We start from the raw sequence: 19,224 nt of genomic DNA on the forward strand, positions 1-19,224 counted from the left end.
TTCTCCAAGTTTTCACCATCATTGTAAAACCTTAGTTATTTTGTTGCTTTGACAAAGTCATTTCTGAAAATTATTATTTATATAATGTGATTAGTGAATAATTTATGTCTCTCCCTCATTTTAAAGTCAACCCTGTTACGTGAACTGAACTATTCCTTTAAAAAAAAATCTAAATAAACATTGAACATCTAATAGTAAAACCATAGAGTAAAAGCAGGTGAGCTGATTTGACTCTTTTTGGCTATGTTCTGGTTTTTTTGTGGTGGGAAAATGAGCGGGTCGAACATAACATATCAACCCTGTTACCCATAGTTAGACAGGCTATTCATTCCCCCCATCACAAAGGGATTTACGTCTGTTTTAAGATGAAATCATCAACCCTGTTACTTAATTTAACCTCTTGAGATGGGAAAACACATTTTTTATGAAGTTGAACATGTGCTCTTTATGACAGAATGTTAAAATTAGGTGAAATCAAATGTTACACTACCCAAAACGCACCCAATTGGTGGAACGACCCGTAAATCATTGTATTATGAACCAAGGATCATTGAGTCATTTGGTTGACGGTTCATGCTCCTAAATACTGAGGGTATTATGTAGGCTGGACAAACAGTATACAGTAAAGGGTTAGAATTCCAAGTGCATTGTTCCACAGCATCAATACATCCTAAAGTCTCACAGATGCTCAAAGCACATAAACAAACATGGGCCTCAAACAAAGAGCGTACACATGAACTCTATGACCACATCCGTGTGTAGGTTTGTTCATTGCAGAATACGTTCATATACAAAGTGCAAAACAACTAGGTAACGGGAGAATACTCCAAAACAAATCCTAGATCCGTTTCAGCTCCATGTGGGCTCACATCCATCCTGATGGCCGGTGGATAGGGCATAGGGAGTAGCCTAAGGTATGTGACTTAAAATAGATAATCTCTATGAGAGGGGTGATTCAACACATATGGGTCTAAAACAAACAAACAAATTAATAAACTAAATGAAAGTCTAGCCACAAGTCTCCAAAGGCAATTAGTATAATCAGCCTCTCTCCCTGAGGGGCCTGTAGCTCGCTATGGAGGAGGAGGCGGGCAAAAATAGGATGGCCTGCTTCCTCAGGAAAAAGCATCTTGCGCTACAGCCAGGAAATGGCCAACGCCAGCCCTGGAGTCCAGACGAGCCTCTGGAACAGAGAAGCAGGCATTACCTCTGAGCTCTCAGACCTACAAGGACACAGCCACTCACACACACACTTCGACCAGTTACATTGCCCGTGTGGCCCAGGGATGCCACTGCTGTGAGAACCACAGGGATCCTCTTCTTAACAGCGTAACAAGGTAAGAGCTGGACTCGGCCTGGCTGAAGCCATATTAGACTTTTCATCTCAGTTTGATGTTGTCCGGGTGCCCCTGGTTTGGTTGGGCTCTAGTCAGAGCTCCCTTCAGAGGCATGTATCCTCACCCACTCATAGAGAGCAGGGCTAGGGTTCCGTATTGGTCAGAGCGGAGACCAATGAGAGACAAGTGAGCGGCAGTATTCAGTGGATAACATTCTGTTTGCTTTCTTCAGAGTCATACAGTATATCACTGTTGTTTCATGTATAGTCTTATTTGTACTATTTATGTGTCTGTCGTTGTGTCTCTACTAGGGACTATAGAATAACATCATTTAAATACAACTTCTGCCAAGATCAGTATTTTGTTAGCATGTATTGCAGCACTTATAATACATACAGGGCTCCAAAGCCTTGTGCATCAGGAAAAGCCATGCATAGATAACTACATGAATATACAGTGCATTCTGAAAATATTCAGCCCCCTTCCCTTTTTCCACATTTTGTTATGTTACAGCCTTATTCTAAAATGCATTATATTTTTTAAAATCCTCATCAATCTACACACAATACCCCATAATGAAAAAGTGAAAACAGGTTTTTAGAAATGTTTTCTAATTAAAACATAAATAAAAAACATAAATACCTTTACATAAGTATTCAGACACTTTGCTATGAGACTCGAAATTGAGCTCAGGTGCATCCTGTTTTCATTGATCATCCTTGAGATGTTTCTACAACTTGATTGGAGTCCACCTGTGGTAAATTAAATTGATTGGACATGATTTGGAAAGGCACACACCAGTCTATATAAGGTCCCACAGTTGACAGTGCATTTCAGAGCAAAAACCAAGCCATGAGGTTGAAGGAATTGTTTGTAGAGCTCCAAGACAGTATTGTGTCGAGGCACAGATCTGGGGAACGGTACCAAAAAATTTCTGTAGCATTAAAGGTCCCCAAGAACACAGTGGCCACCATCCCTCTTAAATGGAAGAAGTTTGGAACCACCAAGACTCTTCCTAGAGCTGGCCACCCGGCCAAACTGAGCAATTGGGGGAGAAGGGCCTTGGTCAGGGAGGTGACCAAGAACCCGATGGTCACTCTGAAAAGATGAATAGAGCAAAGTACAACGAGATCCTTGATGAAAACCTGCTCCAGAGCGCTCAGGACCTCAGACTGGGGCTAAAGTTCACCTTCCAATACGACAACAACCCTAAGCACACAGCCAAGACAACGCAGGAGTGGCTTCGGGACAAGTCTCTGAATGTCCTTGAGTGGCCCAGCCAGAGCCCGGACTTGAACCCGATCGAACATCTCTGGAGAGACCTGAAAATAGCTGTGCAGCGATGCTCTCCATCCAACCTGACAGAGCTTGAGAAGTTCTGCAGAGAAGAATGGGAGAATTAGCTTAACTTTTAGTCCTTCTAGAAACATCCCACATAGTGGACTACCCACAGCTGTTAATCTGTTGGATGTTTTTATCATGATTTCTATGGATGAAAAGTGGAGTACAATTTTTTAACATCATTTAGTGTGTGAAGCTGTAAATTCTGTGCCGTTTTAATCAATGTTTCAATGGTATGAAAGCCTTGTTTGATGCGGTGTAGTAAATCTGAATTACAATGACCGCTGACCACATGTCCAGTGTTGAGGGAGTAGCAATCTGATGATTCATTGATGGTTATCTGAGTGTCCGTCAGGGAATCTCTGTTGTCGTCTGTATTGTTTATCCCTGTGTGTTTGTGGCGCACGCACGCACAGTCACAGGAAAATCAAAATAACTTTTTCTATAAACATTAGAGCAACAATGACAAAGTCTAAAGATGAATCATATGAACAGTAGCTTAATATAGGCCTACAGTGCTATGTACAGTGGCCAGTATAAGCCTTCTTGTGAGATGTCTTATAGTGAGGCACCATGCAACCAGGGTCCCCATTATTCACTCCTTAATACAACTGTGGGCACAGGTACACCTAGACAATTAAAGTTAGGACAGTTCAAGGGAACAAGACCTGTTCCCACTAGGGATTTCAACGTTGAACAATCTGACCAGTACTTCAAAATGTATAATGTAAGAGTTTCTATCTAGCCTAAATGATGCTACATGGTGTGATATAACATAATGCATTAGTCAGTACAGTAATACAGCAGTTACAGCAGTCACAGCACCTTAAGAGAGATAATACCATGTTTTCAGGCTATAAAGTGTGTTAAGTGGATAACTACACCGTTAAAATGAAGTGCTTTGTAACACCAAAAACTAGTGGCAACTGAGCTGCCACCCACTTGAAGGAGACGAAACCTTAACTTTGCTGGAGTATTGAAACACATCATCCTGTGATGTTTTGAAACAGGTGTGTTGTAACACCACTTAATCAAGTATTGTGCAACACCTTTCCAGGGACTGGGAGCACTACTGTAAATGGTTGGAAACACTGTACTGGTGTTTCGTGTTTAGTGCAGAATTAGATACCTTCTCTTTTGGTGTCGTTTCCTTTCTCTGAAGCTTCTAAACACTATTATGATGTTTCAAATCATGTCTATTGCATAATTAGATCACTTCATTTGCCCCAGAAGAATTTAAATTAGTGTGGCTGTGTAGTTGAGTGTGCAAAATCCAAATAAAATTCCAATGTGTTTTGATGCTGCCTTTTACATGCACTGAAACCCCCAAAAGTGTTTTCACAACAATAAAATCACCAATATTCAGATTGAACAACCACTTTGGGTGTTTCAGAGTACTTCCATTCTTTTTTAAAACACCCTCCCAACACCAGATCTCAGCTTAGGTCTACTACTTTTCATGGTTTCATTACACAATCATGGTGTTTTGAGACTTTCTGTTTCTACAGTGTACTATGACCAGTAAACAACAGCAAGCAATACAAACTTGACAAAAAAATCGCAACTTAATTGTCAACATAAAGGACAGAACTGCCTGCCAAACTGAGGACATCATGGTCATGTTGCCAAGGTCAGCGGAACCAATTTCATGATTGCAAAAGAGTTTAACTAAGGAAGGAAAAGCTGAGGCAGATAGAGAAACATGGGATGTGTGGGAGTATACTGTACATAATTATGTTAGTCACCAAGCCATTACAGCACATCCTTTGATGACGAAAATGATTATGTGAGATCCCCTTTTTATCCTCTACACTACAATTGACTTGCCTGCTGAATGATAGGCTCGCTACCTTTCTCTGCCGTCCACCTGAATTTGCATTGAATTAGAAGGCTTTGAACCTCTTCAGGTCAGGGAACGAGTTGGACGTCTATCCACTCCCCAGATGGGTGAATCGTGAAGGCACCAGGATGCTACCTACTGCAGTCAGCGCAAATAAAGGATAACCTTAATTCCTCCTGTACTGTTGGCTGCCTGTGTTTGAGTGGGACAGGGGACAGATTGATGCACTGAGAATGATGAACCGAGGGCATTCAATAGGGGCCCTTCACTCAGTGAGGGGTGGTAGAGGTGCTCCGAGGGGGCTTCCCGTGGCCCGTGTGGGGCGATCAGTACAGGATGCAGGCAGGCTATGATTGGAGCGCCCCCCCCCCCCCCCCCCCCCCCCCCACCCATTGACCCCACACACACAGGTGCTGCCTTGGGGAAGGTTACATAACCATGGCGACAACCAACAAATATGTCCAGTTTGGCCAGAGAGGGTGACATGGTGACTTTCTTTGTTGAATTCACATTGAATTGACGTTAGTTGACAACTCAACCAAATGCAAATCAAATCTAGACGTTGAACTGATGCCTGTGCCTTCCAGCCTTGAGTGGTTTGGCAGTGGTTCCATACCAGAGGTCTGTGGTTTTGGAGAAACACCCACAGCCTGGGGTTGTGTGGACAGGGTGGTTTATGAGGATTTGTTTTTAGTATCTTTTAGCTTATCTGAAGCAAAATGTTACCTGCCCATTTGTCAAACGTGAATGCAGATGCCACTGCATAATATGTATGAGTTTGAGAATGTGAAAGTTAACACAGAAGATAGAACCCTTTTCTAATAACATACAATCTCGTTCGTAAGAGGAATTCCTGAACCTCAGTGGTAGAGCTTCTACAACAAAAAGTATTGAGCAACTAGAACTACCCTCATTCTGTTGCCTGTCTTCCACAGTCATGAAGATGACCTAAAGATAACTCACTATCTAAAACTAAAATAATACTACATCTGGCCCTTTAGGATCCAACATGAACCAACAGGTCTGCTGGGGGTCATTACAAAACCATTGAAATGCTGCCAAAGTGAACTGTAGTGACAGCTTGGGGAAAAGGATGGAGCGACAGAGACAGAATGTTGCACTTAACAATGAAGAAGGCAATCTTATGCGTTGCTATTTCCTGTTCCCTAAAGCCTGAAATACACTCCAATTGCAGGCTCCTCTATATAGAAGCCAAGGCACACAGTGAAATAGCCACTCTGTATTCACGGCAGGCCTTAGATGTGCTGCCAGGGGCCATGTTTCCTGTCCCTCTCACCACCCCCATGCCAATCAACAGGAACAGACCTGATTAGTGGTATGCTCACAGTGTTTCCACTCAGATAGATCCAATCGCTGCTCTGTAATTGATTAGTTGGGCTGTTTGGGACAGTACATGGGAGGACTCACTCAATGGAATGCTGAAAGGTGGCAAAGATTATATCTTTCATTCCAACTCTCATCCATGCAGTACATCGTCTCTGCTTACAGCCACTGGAGCATGCAGAGCACCCTGAGTCTGGCCAGAGAGACTATACAAAACTGTTTTACATTTAACAGATGCTCTTATCCAGAGCGACTTACATAAGCAATTAGCATTCAGTGCCTTGCTCAAGGGCACATCAACAGACTTTTCACGTAGTCGACTCTGGGATTCGAACCAGCGATCTTTCGGTTACTAGCCCAACACTCTTAACAGCTAGGCTACCTGCTGTATATGGTGTGCAATGCATTTAGTGACTTTCTCAAAATATCTCAGCGAGGGTAAATCCATGCTTTAGTGCACAGGTGTCAAACTCATTCCATGGAAGGCTGAGTGGCAGCGGGTTTTCGCTCCTCCCTTGTACTTGATTGATTAATTAAGGTCACTAATTAGTAAGGAACTCCCCTCACCTGGTTGTCTATGGCTTAATTGAAAGGAAAACGAAAAAACTGCAGACACTAGGACCTCCATGGAATGACTTTGACACACCTGCGGTAGTGTAACCTTCATGCAACTCATTGGTCCTGACAAATAAGTTATCATGCATAATGGCATTCCACCATGACTTATGTGAGGTAGCGTAACTGAGTACACAACTGGCCTTAAAGAACTGCAGGCCAACTGCCTTAGCCAAGGTGACTGGTGGTGACCACTCGTTATTCCGGTTCAGAGTATGTGTTCGGTGGCAGCCCAGGTTAATCAGTATCATCCATTTTCAAAGTCAAAATCACTAAAAGCTTGATGCTTGTTTGGTGAGTGTTGTGCAAAAAACACTTATGAGAAACTATTGCTATTTTAAAGTGTCCACCAACTATGGAGAGTCAATATTACTTAGCATTAGACTCTCTGACTTGCCCCCATGACTTAACCTTGTAGAATGTTAAGATGGTTTCCAGGTCAGCCAGGCCGAAAGGGCACTCTCGGGACCATCCTTTGTTTATACATCAATACATCAGCGGCTAAGCTATTCCCCAATTGTTTACCGTACTCTCAGCCTCCCAGGCTCAAACTGATTTCTCAATGTTTATACCGAGTGCCAGAATTGAGAGGAAAACGGGAGTTTGTGTTGTTTGTGGTGTTTCGTCCAACACAGCTCCAAACAATGGTGTCTTTATTGGCTGCCACAAATGAAATGTATCCCTCGTGCACAACTCCTATTGTCTTTTTGAGAGTGAACTGATATGTATTTGGGTGACTTCCTTTCAGCACGTGTTGAGGCCGTTTGTTCTGTACAACTTACAGGCCAGTGAGGCCAGAGAGAAGGGCAGAGACAAGCCATTGACCTGTTGAGGGGTGTGCTCCATTCGTTCACAAGGCACAAGGGGAACTTTTGCGTTTAATCTTAATGAACATTTTATTTTGGCAAAATATGTGTAGGGAGCCTATTAGGATTAAATTATAACTCTATGGCACTACCTACCCTACAATATCCATCATGGAATATTCCCAATTATGTTCATTATGAAAGCATCCTATTTATGTAGACTGCAGAGGGTGTCACTCTCACAGAACAGACAAAGGTAGGCTTGCATAACACAATAATGCAATTCATAACACATTATAACATTTCATCATGCATCTCTTTTGTGAATAAACTGTCTACATTCCTAATAAATCATCAGTTGGGATGACTGCCAAAAGCTCATGACATTGGCTGATCCTGGGTCATAATGTGACAGGTGAGGTAGCCTACTGTAGCACCTGATTGGAAATTCAAGGGAAATCCCGTCTATGTTTTTTCTTCCATTACGCGGAAGTATACTATTTTACTGGAAACGCGCAGAAAAGACAGCGTGGCATTACAAGTTTGTAAGAGAAAAATTATGAACTTGATTCTAACAGCAACTCTAGACCTCAGTCGCACTGCTGTCAAGGCATTTGCGCAATGCAAGCGCGGCTGCTGCGAGTGACAGTGATAGGCGAGAAGTCCAGAAGCCAGCCCACAGAAAATAAAGGGTGGAAGCTTTATGGAACTTTCCGCAGCGCACTGAGCGCAGCAGTCTCTCACCTGACGAGACAACCTTATCTTGGTTTATGACTAGTTCTAGGATTTCACTTTTATTTGTATTTTTGGTGCATGTTTTTAATAAGCGAGCAATCATGAATCAAGTAAGTAGATTAATATAATGTGTGTTTCTCTGACTATTATTGGATATTCATGATGATGTTGTTACTAATGGACTTACACTGATGACATTGACAAATGGCATTAACCTACAAACAGTAGTGTCTAGGGAAATGTGATACATTTACAGGTTGTTATTGTATGAATTCGTTTTCAGTGTTGTTATGTTGTGTATGATGAATTATAAAGTGCTATATTTTGGGGGGTCTTTAATTGAAAGGTATTTGCAGAGATCATCTCTGATTTTCAGCTTTAGTGTTATATTTTTGTGGCAGTAGGCTATGACAAACTCTGGTCTGGGATTAGCTACAGATTGTAATACTAGACAATTTAACAAAAAAATGTTAAATCACATTATCTGGTGTTACAATCTGTAGCTAGTTTGGGATGTGTCTCATTCAGTAAATTGTTAACTGTTCTCTGGTAGACCCATGTCTAAAGCCAAAGGGCTGGCTGTGAGCAGATCTAAAGGAGGGGGAGGGGACCCCCCCAAAAAAGAAGTGAACTTTGGGGATTTTTTCTGCGGAAGAAAATATGTCACAGTCAGCTCATTTAGAGTTAGTTAAATTCTCCTAAGAGTGCAGCGGAATAAATCATACATCTCTTGAAAATGCTTGAGTTTATAAAGAGAGTCAAGCTCAAGGTTCAGCATTATAGACTTTTCTGATTAGTTAATACATAATCTTTCTTCTACAAAGGTTTGGCCTGAGATGTCAAAGGTTTGGCCTGAGTTGTCTCAGGCAAAACCTTAGTAAGAAAAAATATTATGTATTAACTGATCAGATTAGTCTCTAATGCAGAACCTTGAGCTTGACTCTCTTTATAAACTCAAGCATTTTCAAGAGATTCATGATTTATTCCGCTGCACTCTCAGGAGAATTGAACTGTAAATGAGCTGACTGTGGCATATTTTCTTCCACAGAAGAAAATCCCAAACGTTCACTTCTTTTTTTTTTTGGGTCCCCTCCCCCTCCTTTAGATCTGCTCACAGCCAGCCCTTTGGCTTTAGACATGGGTCTACCAGAGAACAGTTAACAATTTATTGCCCTAAATATGTTGAAATAAGGGACGTGTCATGGAAAATACACAATCTTTGCGGACGTCTTAAAGGGCACACATAGCCATTGTGTTAACTGTTGCAGCTACTGAGCAATGCTGATATGATAGTGAACTGCTTTGCTTCATCCTTTAATATGATCCTGATGATTGATAAGGTACTAAAGCTCATTGTTCAAAGCCAACGCTGAGATTGGAAGCCTTGATTGAGATGAAATCTGGCCAATCAAGGACATTGAAGGGCGAAATCACCTGTTGATTCATTTTTCCTCGTAGACTGATAAATAATTGAGAAAAAAAAACAGCCTTTCCAAAGTAATCGTACTTACAGGTATTCCCTATGCTGCTAACATGTTTTATTGCATTCACATACCCATGTCGCCAATTTCCATAACACTGTCACTCTCAGGACAGTTTCTGTCCTCAAGGAAAGGAACACAATACCTTTTTTTGGGGGGGGGGGCCCTTCCAACAATATTGGGTCTCTCCTTTAACCACTGTCTTCAGGCCAGGATGGAGCCGGAGCGGAGCCCCTCATATCTGCCACATCTTGACGGCAGGTCTCTCTGCAGTAGCCTGATGCCCGCTCTCTCCCTTCTGACCTTCATAGAAGAGACAAGATGTCTGCAGGGAGGGGACTTTGGACCAAGTGAAGTCTTTAATTACACACTATTGTGTTCAGTTCAATAGTTCAAACTTATTCTAAGCCTTTTTCTTAGTCTCTAATACGTAAAATAGCTGGAGGTCAAGCCTGAGTGTAGGCCTATTCAAAACATGTGATTAAAGAGTGTTGTTTGTTGATATGGCTAAATAAACAACACATTGGTGTCATACATATCCAGCCAATCCAGAAGGACATGATGTACAAGCTTTTGAAGTTTATCTGTGTCAAGAGAGATGAGACTCTCGATAGTGTGTGTGCAAACAAAACAGAGATGGCTGGCCTGGCTGGTGAGTTGTGCTGTTGGCCTGTTGCAGAGGTGGAGGGGAGGACAAGACAGGAAGTGGAGTTAGTCTGGGAAAGTGGTCCTCGTATCTCCCCCAGTGATCTAAACTCTGCTTTCATAATGGCTGCTCTGATTAGGTTATAATTAGAGCAGGAATTGCAGTATGGTTTAGTCGCTGAGTAAATGAGGAGGTGTGGGAGAGCAGGGATACACAACAGGGAGGGATGTCCACGGGACCACTTGTTACAGCCGCGCTCATAAGCTTATCAGACATCCGTGTCACTGGTGTCACCAACTGTCCGCAATGCCACATGCTTACATAACTCTGTTTATCCACATCATGCTTCTGTGAATATCTGTGAATTTACAAAGCCATTGTTCATGAGGCTCTATGTTTTCTACAAAAGGTCAAGGATAGGCCTATCATTTGCTTTGCAGAACTATTCATTATCTTTTTTATTTCCTTGTTGTCATGCCGCTAGTTGCGCTTGCTTCCTGTTTTCTCATATGCGTTTTCTGCAAGTCATGACATGGAACCAAATGGGTAAAATATAACTTCATCAGTAAGGGTGTGTAATAACACATTTATAACCATTCATGTACAGGCCTATTCGGTCACATCTACTGGACTCATATAGCCATTGTATAGGTTAAGTCCATGTTGTGTAAACAAAAATTAAAGGGTTCACTGTTATATAATATCCCTTTCCACAAACCAGTCATCAGTTGTATGTCTCATTTGTAGAAGTTTCTTTGCCCCATGGTTACATCCCCTCCTTAGACAGGTGGGTCTTTTCCCAAGCTGGCCACCTGGTCTAAATACGTTCAGCAGTGTATAAAGGTCTTATACAATATTACAATATTCTCAGTGTGGTTCCCCTGTAGGTTGGGTCTCTGATTGCGCAGGGAAACCTTGAATGCTCAGCTACCCACATGGAAAAAGCATCCAGACGCATTTTCATTTTAAAACACTTAGGGAAGCCATAAAACACTAGGTCCTCTTTAGGAATTTAAAACGCACTGACCATAATAATTTGTTTAAGGCTATGCACAAATCTTTACAACGTATTGTGAAACATCATAAATCGAGTCATTTAAAAAAATCTAAAATGGAATGTGTTTTAGAATATGTTATATCCAAGTTTATCATTCATGATGTTTGAGTTAGTTTATAGTTTACCCAGAATTCATCAAGGAATTTTCATTCATTAGTATCAGTAGGAGTAGGAAGGAGAACATTGTAAACTGGTGAGCAGAGATCTCTGAGTTTTGAATTGATAAATTCAGGACTTCCCACTCAAATGTTCTCAGATGCCACTTTCAATTTCCCCAAAGTAAGGGCACGGAAATAGCGGTCTCCATCATTTTCCCAAAGCTTGTTGAGCACATACATACACACATGGAGGAAGTGATTCAGTGTTGTCCCTTCCCCTTGTCACCAACCGTAAATATCCCAGGGCGCTCGGTGTGGCAGGAAGTCCATGGAGAGGGACAAACATGTTTTCTTGAAAAGGGTCAAAGGGCATCAAAGACTGTAGTGCATAAAGAAGTAGAACAAGGATCTGAAACCTAATAAAATAGGCCCAGTTCCTGGACCTGGACCTGAGCCACATGACCATGATAACATTGCACATCTATTCACAACCGCCTTCCCACCCAAACGGAAGCAGGGTTAGGGTTTCCATGGTGATTCCTGTTTGGGTGATAAGGCGGAAGGTTACCTGTTAATGTTTTCTCAAACAGACTCTTTATAGAGAATGATTGCTGTTAACCATTCGATATCTGAACTCTCCCATTACCCAACACAAGGGTGGGGCGGTAACATTGGGTGAACAGATGACTGTTATCTTAAACTGTATATCTGAGTTACTTTAGTAACTGTCCTCGTTAGCTGTGTCAGAAGAAATCTTATCATATGTGTGACATACTGTACTATCCGTTTCATTCAGGTCCAATTTTATGGAAGCATCTCTTGGAAAAGGTCCTCTGTAATCATTCCACATTTCTCCCTCTCTCTCGCTCTGTTCCTTAGTTTAACCCCCAAGTGGAAGCATGCCCATCCTCAAGAACCTTCCAGCGCGGCTGAAGGGAGGCAGCAGGGTGAACGGGGAGTTGGAGAACAGGTGTGGCGAGCTGATCCTTGGCAAGATGAGCCTGAACCTGAAAGCCAACCCCTTTGAGGAGCCCAGTGACAATGAGGAATGGGTTCAGGCGAACTCACTCCTGGACGGGGGCGCGCCACGAGACCGTAACCCCTTAGAGGACGAGGAGGATGAGAATGAGGCGAACGAGGAGAGACGTGGCGGCTCAGGGAAGAGTTCATTCAAGGGCACCCTGGACCGCATCCGAGGCGTCTCCCCGCTGAAGACTCTGGGCAAGCTGGGCAAGGGGCTCCGTATGTCAGGCCGCAGTAAGGGCACTGCCACCCCTTCCCCTCAGGGGTCCGTAGCAAGCACCCCCACCTCAGAGAAGAAGAAGAAGAAGGGCCGACGGAGCTCAGAGGGAAGCTTACTCAGGTACGAGAGGTGTAGAGAAAAGCTGTTGAGGAGTGGTTTAGTAGAGGATGTTGAGCTCAGCCCACATCTCTAACCTAACCCCTTAACCCTTAACTCCCCCTCTTCTCCGCACAGATTTGCAGGGAAGTGCAGGGAGAGCCTTCGCAAGGAAAGCCTGCCCAACGGGGAACTGTGCTCTGAGAGCGAGGGGGGCGACTCTTCCAGCCGCCGGCTCTCCTTCATGAAGATGGTGGGCCTGGGCAAGCTGAAGAGGGAGTCCATGGCCGACCACTCGTCTCATGAAGAGGAGGTGGTGGAGGAGGAGGTGGTGGAGGAGGTGAAGCCAAGGGAGCCCCTCTCAGGTAAGGACAGCCCTCAGTGGAGCGCTGGGTTATAAAGGGTCAGCCAGTATGCACGGGGGTCTCATGATGACTTTCAATGACTGTTGATTGGTAACTGAACCAGTAAGGTTATGCTATCTCCCCATTACATTTGAGGAGTTAAGATACTGGTAAAATGAATGGAGGTCATGGCTGATAATAACCCAAACATTTCAACTGACATTTTGCCGTGGAATATATCACTAAATCACATGTTAACCAATGAGTAAAACCACTCCTGTCAACCACAACAGACAGAGAAGCACTCTATGCTGGAAGTTAGTTGACAGTTATGGCCAAGGTTTACTTCAGTTCAGCTGGACATTCCTTGTGTCACAGGTCTATTATAAAACAGTGTCAGCCCCCCTTCCAGTAAACAGTCATTCCCGCTATAATCTCTGCAGTATGTTATTATTTTCACTACAGAGATGATGTTATCAATGTCTCAATGTCTGGGCTATTTTTGGACACTTTGGAAACAATGGGAGAAAGATGTTGCTGGAATATAGGAGATCAGGTCCAACTAGGCCACTGCTGAGAGATGCGGTCATCCCCATGTAGGAGGACCAACCAAAGAGTTTCCCACAGAAATGTTTGTTGTTTAAGGGTGGGGCTATGGGGCTTTATTCACTATTACACTGGCCATCCATTAAATATGTGCTGTTCCGTTCCCCACCTTTGTTCATTAAATGTCCTCTCCGGTATGAAAGAGTACAATTAACACATTAACCACACCATGGGGTTGCTGGAAAATGTACTCCATTCTGCTTAGAATAACCACTGCAGGAAAATGACTTTTTTATTGAATGCTTATTATTCACTAATCATTTTCTAATGATAGCCCTGTTAAAGCTTTGTAAAGCACAGAACCTGATTCCTTGAGTCTGAACTTAATAATCCAGAGCTTAATGGTCGGGATAGCGTGTGGGTACTCAGTAATGGTATTCATCCATGTCAGCATAGCTAGAGATCAGCTTTCATGTTTAATACCAACAGGATGTGCCTGTCTCTCTGTGTGAGGAGTAAAGATAAGGTTTATGGTGTTAGCAACAGCCCTTTTTTTTTATTTGATAAAGAATGCACAAGTCCATTAAACCAGCTTCACAAACAGCACATATAAACTGCTGAGAGCTCAGGATCAGACATGTTCACTCTTTGTCCTGGCCTTTCACTAAGCAAGCAGTCCAAATACCATCGTATCACACTCAAAATCACTGAGATTACAGGCTGTTGACTTCATGCCTCAATTGTTAAGACCCAGAGGACATCTCACGCATTCTGAGTCTTTATATAGATGCTGCTTCTCCATGTTCATGCCATTTAACCTGCACCCCTGGGCCCCTTGACATATCTGAGACTGGTGAAGCAGGACAGAATGGCCTTATCGCCTTAGAAATTCAGCCATACAGGCTGTCATATCAAAGCTTTACACCATTACACCTCGCCCCGGGGATCCATGCACGAGTGCTGTATGGAGAGTGATGAAAGAGGTATCCACGGAGGAGGAATGGGATGCGTGCTCCACTCTGTGTGTTTCAACCATGTGTGTTATTTCTTGGGTGAACTCCACCAGCTGACCCTCAGCGAAGAGGCGTTTTATTTGTTTATTTGACCGTGTTTGTTAGGGGAAAACACGGCTTTTTCTGGCATTGTTCTCTCAGCTGTCAGAACAAACTGTTATGCAGCAGAACAGTGACGGTGGTTGTTAGCCCCCCCCCCCTCCCCTCTCCCCCCTCCCCCCTCCCCCCTCCCCCCTCCCCCCTCAAATCACAAAGACATGACCAGTAGGGAACTCTGGTTTCTTTCAGTCATAGCTTGCTAGATTCATTTCCTCATGCCACAAAACTGAAACTTCTCCTGTTTTAAAAGGTCTTTTCAAGGTTATGTTGAGGCTGGTAAATATAACACCATCATTTTCTTATTAAGACAAGATGGTTTAATAGCAGTAGCACTAACATTCTTACCAGGCCATCCCCCTGTAAAGAGTGGGCCCTCTTTCAACATGGAAAAAGCCTTCATTCCTTGAGGCTGTTTGTTTCTGGACTGGTCCTAAAAAAAGAGCCATGAGCTAAGGAAACAGAACGGACAGTGTATGTTTGCGGACATCTGTATTGTGGCATTCATTACAGAAAGAAAACAGTATGTGCAGTAGACTGTGGGGCTGTGCTCAAGTGTCAGGAAATGCCTCAGTAATGGAGAGTGACTATTCCGACTATTTGCCAACTGTTTCAGACATATTAAAAGCTACATTTTCATGATCATCCCCAACCAAAGATGCAGCATGTTGATACTAAATAATTCAAGACAGAATATAGATATTGAAACTAAGGAAACACAGACTCATATGTGAAACCACAGCACATCTTGCAACCCATCCGTACCTTGAAAGTAAAGCAGTTAAATCTGTATAGTGTGAAAGGGCACAAAGCTATAGCAACCTCAACACTGCTCCCTGTACCTCCACATGAAATTTTCCCTTGAGTGTTCTTCCAATCAGATGAGTGTGGCAACTAACCTGGCCTCAGGTATTCAGAAAGCTAGGGTCGGATTACAACATATTCTGACCAAGCCCTCAACCCACAGCCTCCTGTTCCAACCCAGCTTCCCCACCATCATCAGCCCTATCTGGTGACCCAGCTAACATTGTAGTCATAATCTCTATGTGTCATACCCCTCTGATTGGCTGGGTGGGTCCACATTGGGTTGAGTTCATAGCAGTCCAGACGGCATCCGAAAGCGCCTTGATTACAGGGCCATATAGGAGGTGCAGGCCACAGCCTAGTGAATGGTTTCCAGGCCTTGCCAAATGACAACCCCAAGGCCCCTGGACCATAAAACCATAACTAGCGTTGGCTCATGTCCTGCAGTAGTTGCTGTGAAAACTGTGTCCACCTCGGGATCCTAGCAACAAATGGCTATATTAGCCATGATGAAATGCATGCTGCTTCCTCTCATATTCAATATATGACCTGGAAACACGCCAGCTGTAACACAGTCAGTTTCAAGTTTCCGTGTGCCAAAAGTAACAAGTGTTTTCATACCTCACTATGGCAGCAAATAGAAAAACAGTAAAAAATAAATACAAATAAAATTAAGCTGGGCAGAGCTGCCTTTTCTGCCAGAGTGACAACCCAGGGAGTGCACTTTTCCTATGATCCGATTAGTGTTTGTTTTGTTAGTGTCAGTCGAATGTCCAGAGCATTGAGGAGAAAGGGGAATCTGAGTGCAGTGCACTACTGACTCCCAGGATGAGTTAATGTGATCAGTCCCAGCCCTGCCGGGACATGTGCTGACGGGAGGGAGTGGCTGGGGAGGAGGCCTTTCTGTCTCTGGGCCGCCGCTCACTTCACATGGACGCCATGTCACTCTCCATCCAGAGGGACAAACGAGGCCTGGAGGGCTGGCCCGTGACCAAAAGCTTTCTCAGGACAGACCAGGACAGGACCAGGCTCGCTTTGTTGTGGCTGAGCTTGGGATTGTGGAGAAAGGGATGGAATGAGAGGGTAGGAAGGGAAGGGGGGAACAGATTTGACCCAGCTGTGTCTGCAGGAATATGGGGGAGTTTGGTGGAGCTGTGGGGAGGTTGTTGGATGCTCCTCTGCTTATTAGATTTTTTGCTTTTGGAGGAAAATATTTATCTGCCTCGCACACGCTGAGATGTGAAGGCAGGCAGGCTGCCTCTAGCCTGGTCCCAGATCTGCTTGGCATTGACAACGACCATAGCAGTTGGCTTTACTACAGCACAAACAGATCTGGGACCAGGCTACGCTGCTTCTGTCTAGATAAAGGCTGAATGGGTACCAGAGAATGGGAGATGTTGAGGTTCTAGAGCTCAGGTGTCCACATACAGTACCCATAGAAAGCTTGCAGAGGACTGATGAGGTGGTGGGTGTAGATGGGGTCTTAGATCTTAGAAATACATATGATGCTGCTTTGAATTCACTGGAGAGAGAACTGTGGTTTTGCAGTCCAGGAAGGAGGCTCATATTTTACTTCATGCTTGGCACCCCCGGACAATATAACCCTCTGTGCTGCTAGGCTCTGAGCATGACTGGAGAGCGTCTCGATGGTAGTTCTGCAGGTGCGTTCTTACCCTGCATAATTTGAAAAGAGAGTACACTACATATCTTGCTTAGTCAGTGCTTTTGTTTGAGTGAAGAATTTATTTTACTCCTTTTGGGAATAAAAAAGCCCAACATTTCCCCCTAAATTCCTCAAGGTAAAGTTACATAATATGTGCCATAGCCGCAGCCTTCATAGATCCCATAGGCAGCCCTCGAAACATTATAACTTTTGTGGTTTGCACTGAGGAAGGGTGGTGCCACTGCTATACATTAGCTGGGTATGTTCCTTATGACAAGCTTAGGGGGTAAGTGCCTTGGAACAAAAGACCAGTGTTCCCCTGTTCTGTATAGTTTAGCTAAGCGTCTGTGGAACTGCCCATTCCAGGCCAATCTGTGCTTTTAAGGACTCCTGGATAGGCCGTCAAATCTGTGCAGAGCCCTCAAACTATACAGTTCTGGTATTGTTTCAAGGGGATACACTGACCTCTCACCTTAACGTGGTGATTGGTAGCAGGCCGAGCCACGGCGAACTAATCGTCCCAGTGGGTGACAGGGTTACACCCTCTCTGTGACGCGTTACCACCAGCCACATCATGTGACAGGTAACGCCCAGGCTGAGGGCTCTGTCTGGGGGGAGACACCCATCATGTGGAAGACGTGGTGTCCTCCGATCACAAGGGAAGAAGAATAGTCATTTTCCACCTCCCACTCTCTTTAAGGGAGATGTGCCTGGCTGCATTGTGTTTTATATTTAGATGTCCTTCCGCTGTGTTGGCAGGCAACTTTGGCCATGATGGAGTGTTGTTTGGGGGGAGGGGTATGGGCGGTGCCATGGCATCGCTGGGCGCTACTTCTCTTCCTCAAGCGGGACAGGGAAGGATGAGTAAGGCGGCAGGCCAGAAGCGGAGCGCCCCCGCATCCTCTAGTTCCTTTATGGGAGAAAAAACGGGCAACTCAGCACTGCAAAGGCTCCTGGAAGCCGTGCGGTGCCCCGAACAGAGAGAGAGGGACGGTTATTTACACAGCTGATCTGTGACGCACCATAGCAGTGGTGCGATGTGCTTCGTAGGCCTATAAGAGAGAGTCCCCAAAGTGGTGTCATGTCACCGCCCCAGCCCCACACCTCCCTGCCCCTTTTCCTGGGGTCGTTGTGTTCAGTCACCACGCCACTTGACTGGAGGAGGAGGAAATGACATCATTTCCTGCCATGCTGTTGGACTGTGCAGGACAACAGCATGTGAATTGCTATCCGGCTGTCCAGAGCCACAAATGACCTATGCAAGCAGATCGGGAGCCTTATTGAGTTTGACACCTGATGCTGAGACACACAGCAGCCCATTCACTAGCCGACAGTAAACAGACATGGCTGACTCCTCCTGGTTCTCATCCGACAGCTTCCTTCTCCTCCCAGTGCTATGCTCATACCCCAGTCACCTCACTTGGGCTGGCCGGTATGCAGAGACAAGCATCTCCAAACACTCTAGGACACAGTGATTCACTACACTGACCCCTCTAATCACATTGTGTAATGACTGTAAAAACCAGACCTACCCCATCACACAGAATGTGTAAACAATTATTTGAGTTTTCTTTTGAGTAAACTATTGTAATACAATAGCATTCCATGCATGTTACACAAGCAAGCATTCAATAGTTTTTTTGTCAAACTGTAGTTAGTTGCTTTGAGTGGAGTGGTTGGCTTTATAAAGGTGTAATTGTACCATACTCTGATAGCTTGAACCCACAACTAGTTCACTGTAAGTCATAAAACGGTTTGGTTGATTGGTGCGGTAAAACCTGGTAATACATACTGCCCTACCAAGCAAAAAGGCAGTAACTGCTCATAGCGTGGAACTGAGAAAAATTGCTTTTATTTACCTTGTTTTCACAGTAACTTTATGCAGTTACTGCTAACATGACCCCAATTTTCTCCAAAACACAATACAATAGAGGCAGGATACTTGTCCACATGATTAAGCATGTATTTAATGTAGCAAAAATGACATTAACTCATTTTTGACCAAATTAGCAGTTACTGCCTTTTTGCTTGGATGGGCAGTATACCTTGACGTGTTCCTTGCCGTATAGAGCTTAGAAGCTTTAAAAATGTCTGTATTGAAATATGCATAGTGCTAGCT

The 19,224-nt window shown here is 44.0% G+C and overlaps 1 protein-coding gene across 1 annotated transcript in view; it reads left to right on the forward strand.

Annotated features, from left to right (window-relative positions):
* The first annotated feature begins 7,972 nt into the window (after positions 1–7,972).
* Positions 7,973–19,224, forward strand: part of LOC311101790 (exocyst complex component 3-like protein 2) — a 32,974-nt gene continuing 21,722 nt past the window's right edge. The window contains exons 1-3 of the mRNA XM_084142978.1: positions 7,973–8,128; positions 12,180–12,663; positions 12,778–13,004. Of these exons, the coding sequence (XP_083999104.1) occupies positions 12,200–12,663; positions 12,778–13,004 (691 nt within the window). The 5' untranslated portion in view covers positions 7,973–8,128; positions 12,180–12,199. The remainder of the gene's footprint in view (positions 8,129–12,179; positions 12,664–12,777; positions 13,005–19,224) is intronic.

This window comes from Coregonus lavaretus (genome assembly GCF_964263955.1).
Source record: "Coregonus lavaretus genome assembly, chromosome: 26".
NCBI classification, from domain to species: domain Eukaryota; kingdom Metazoa; phylum Chordata; class Actinopteri; order Salmoniformes; family Salmonidae; genus Coregonus; species Coregonus lavaretus.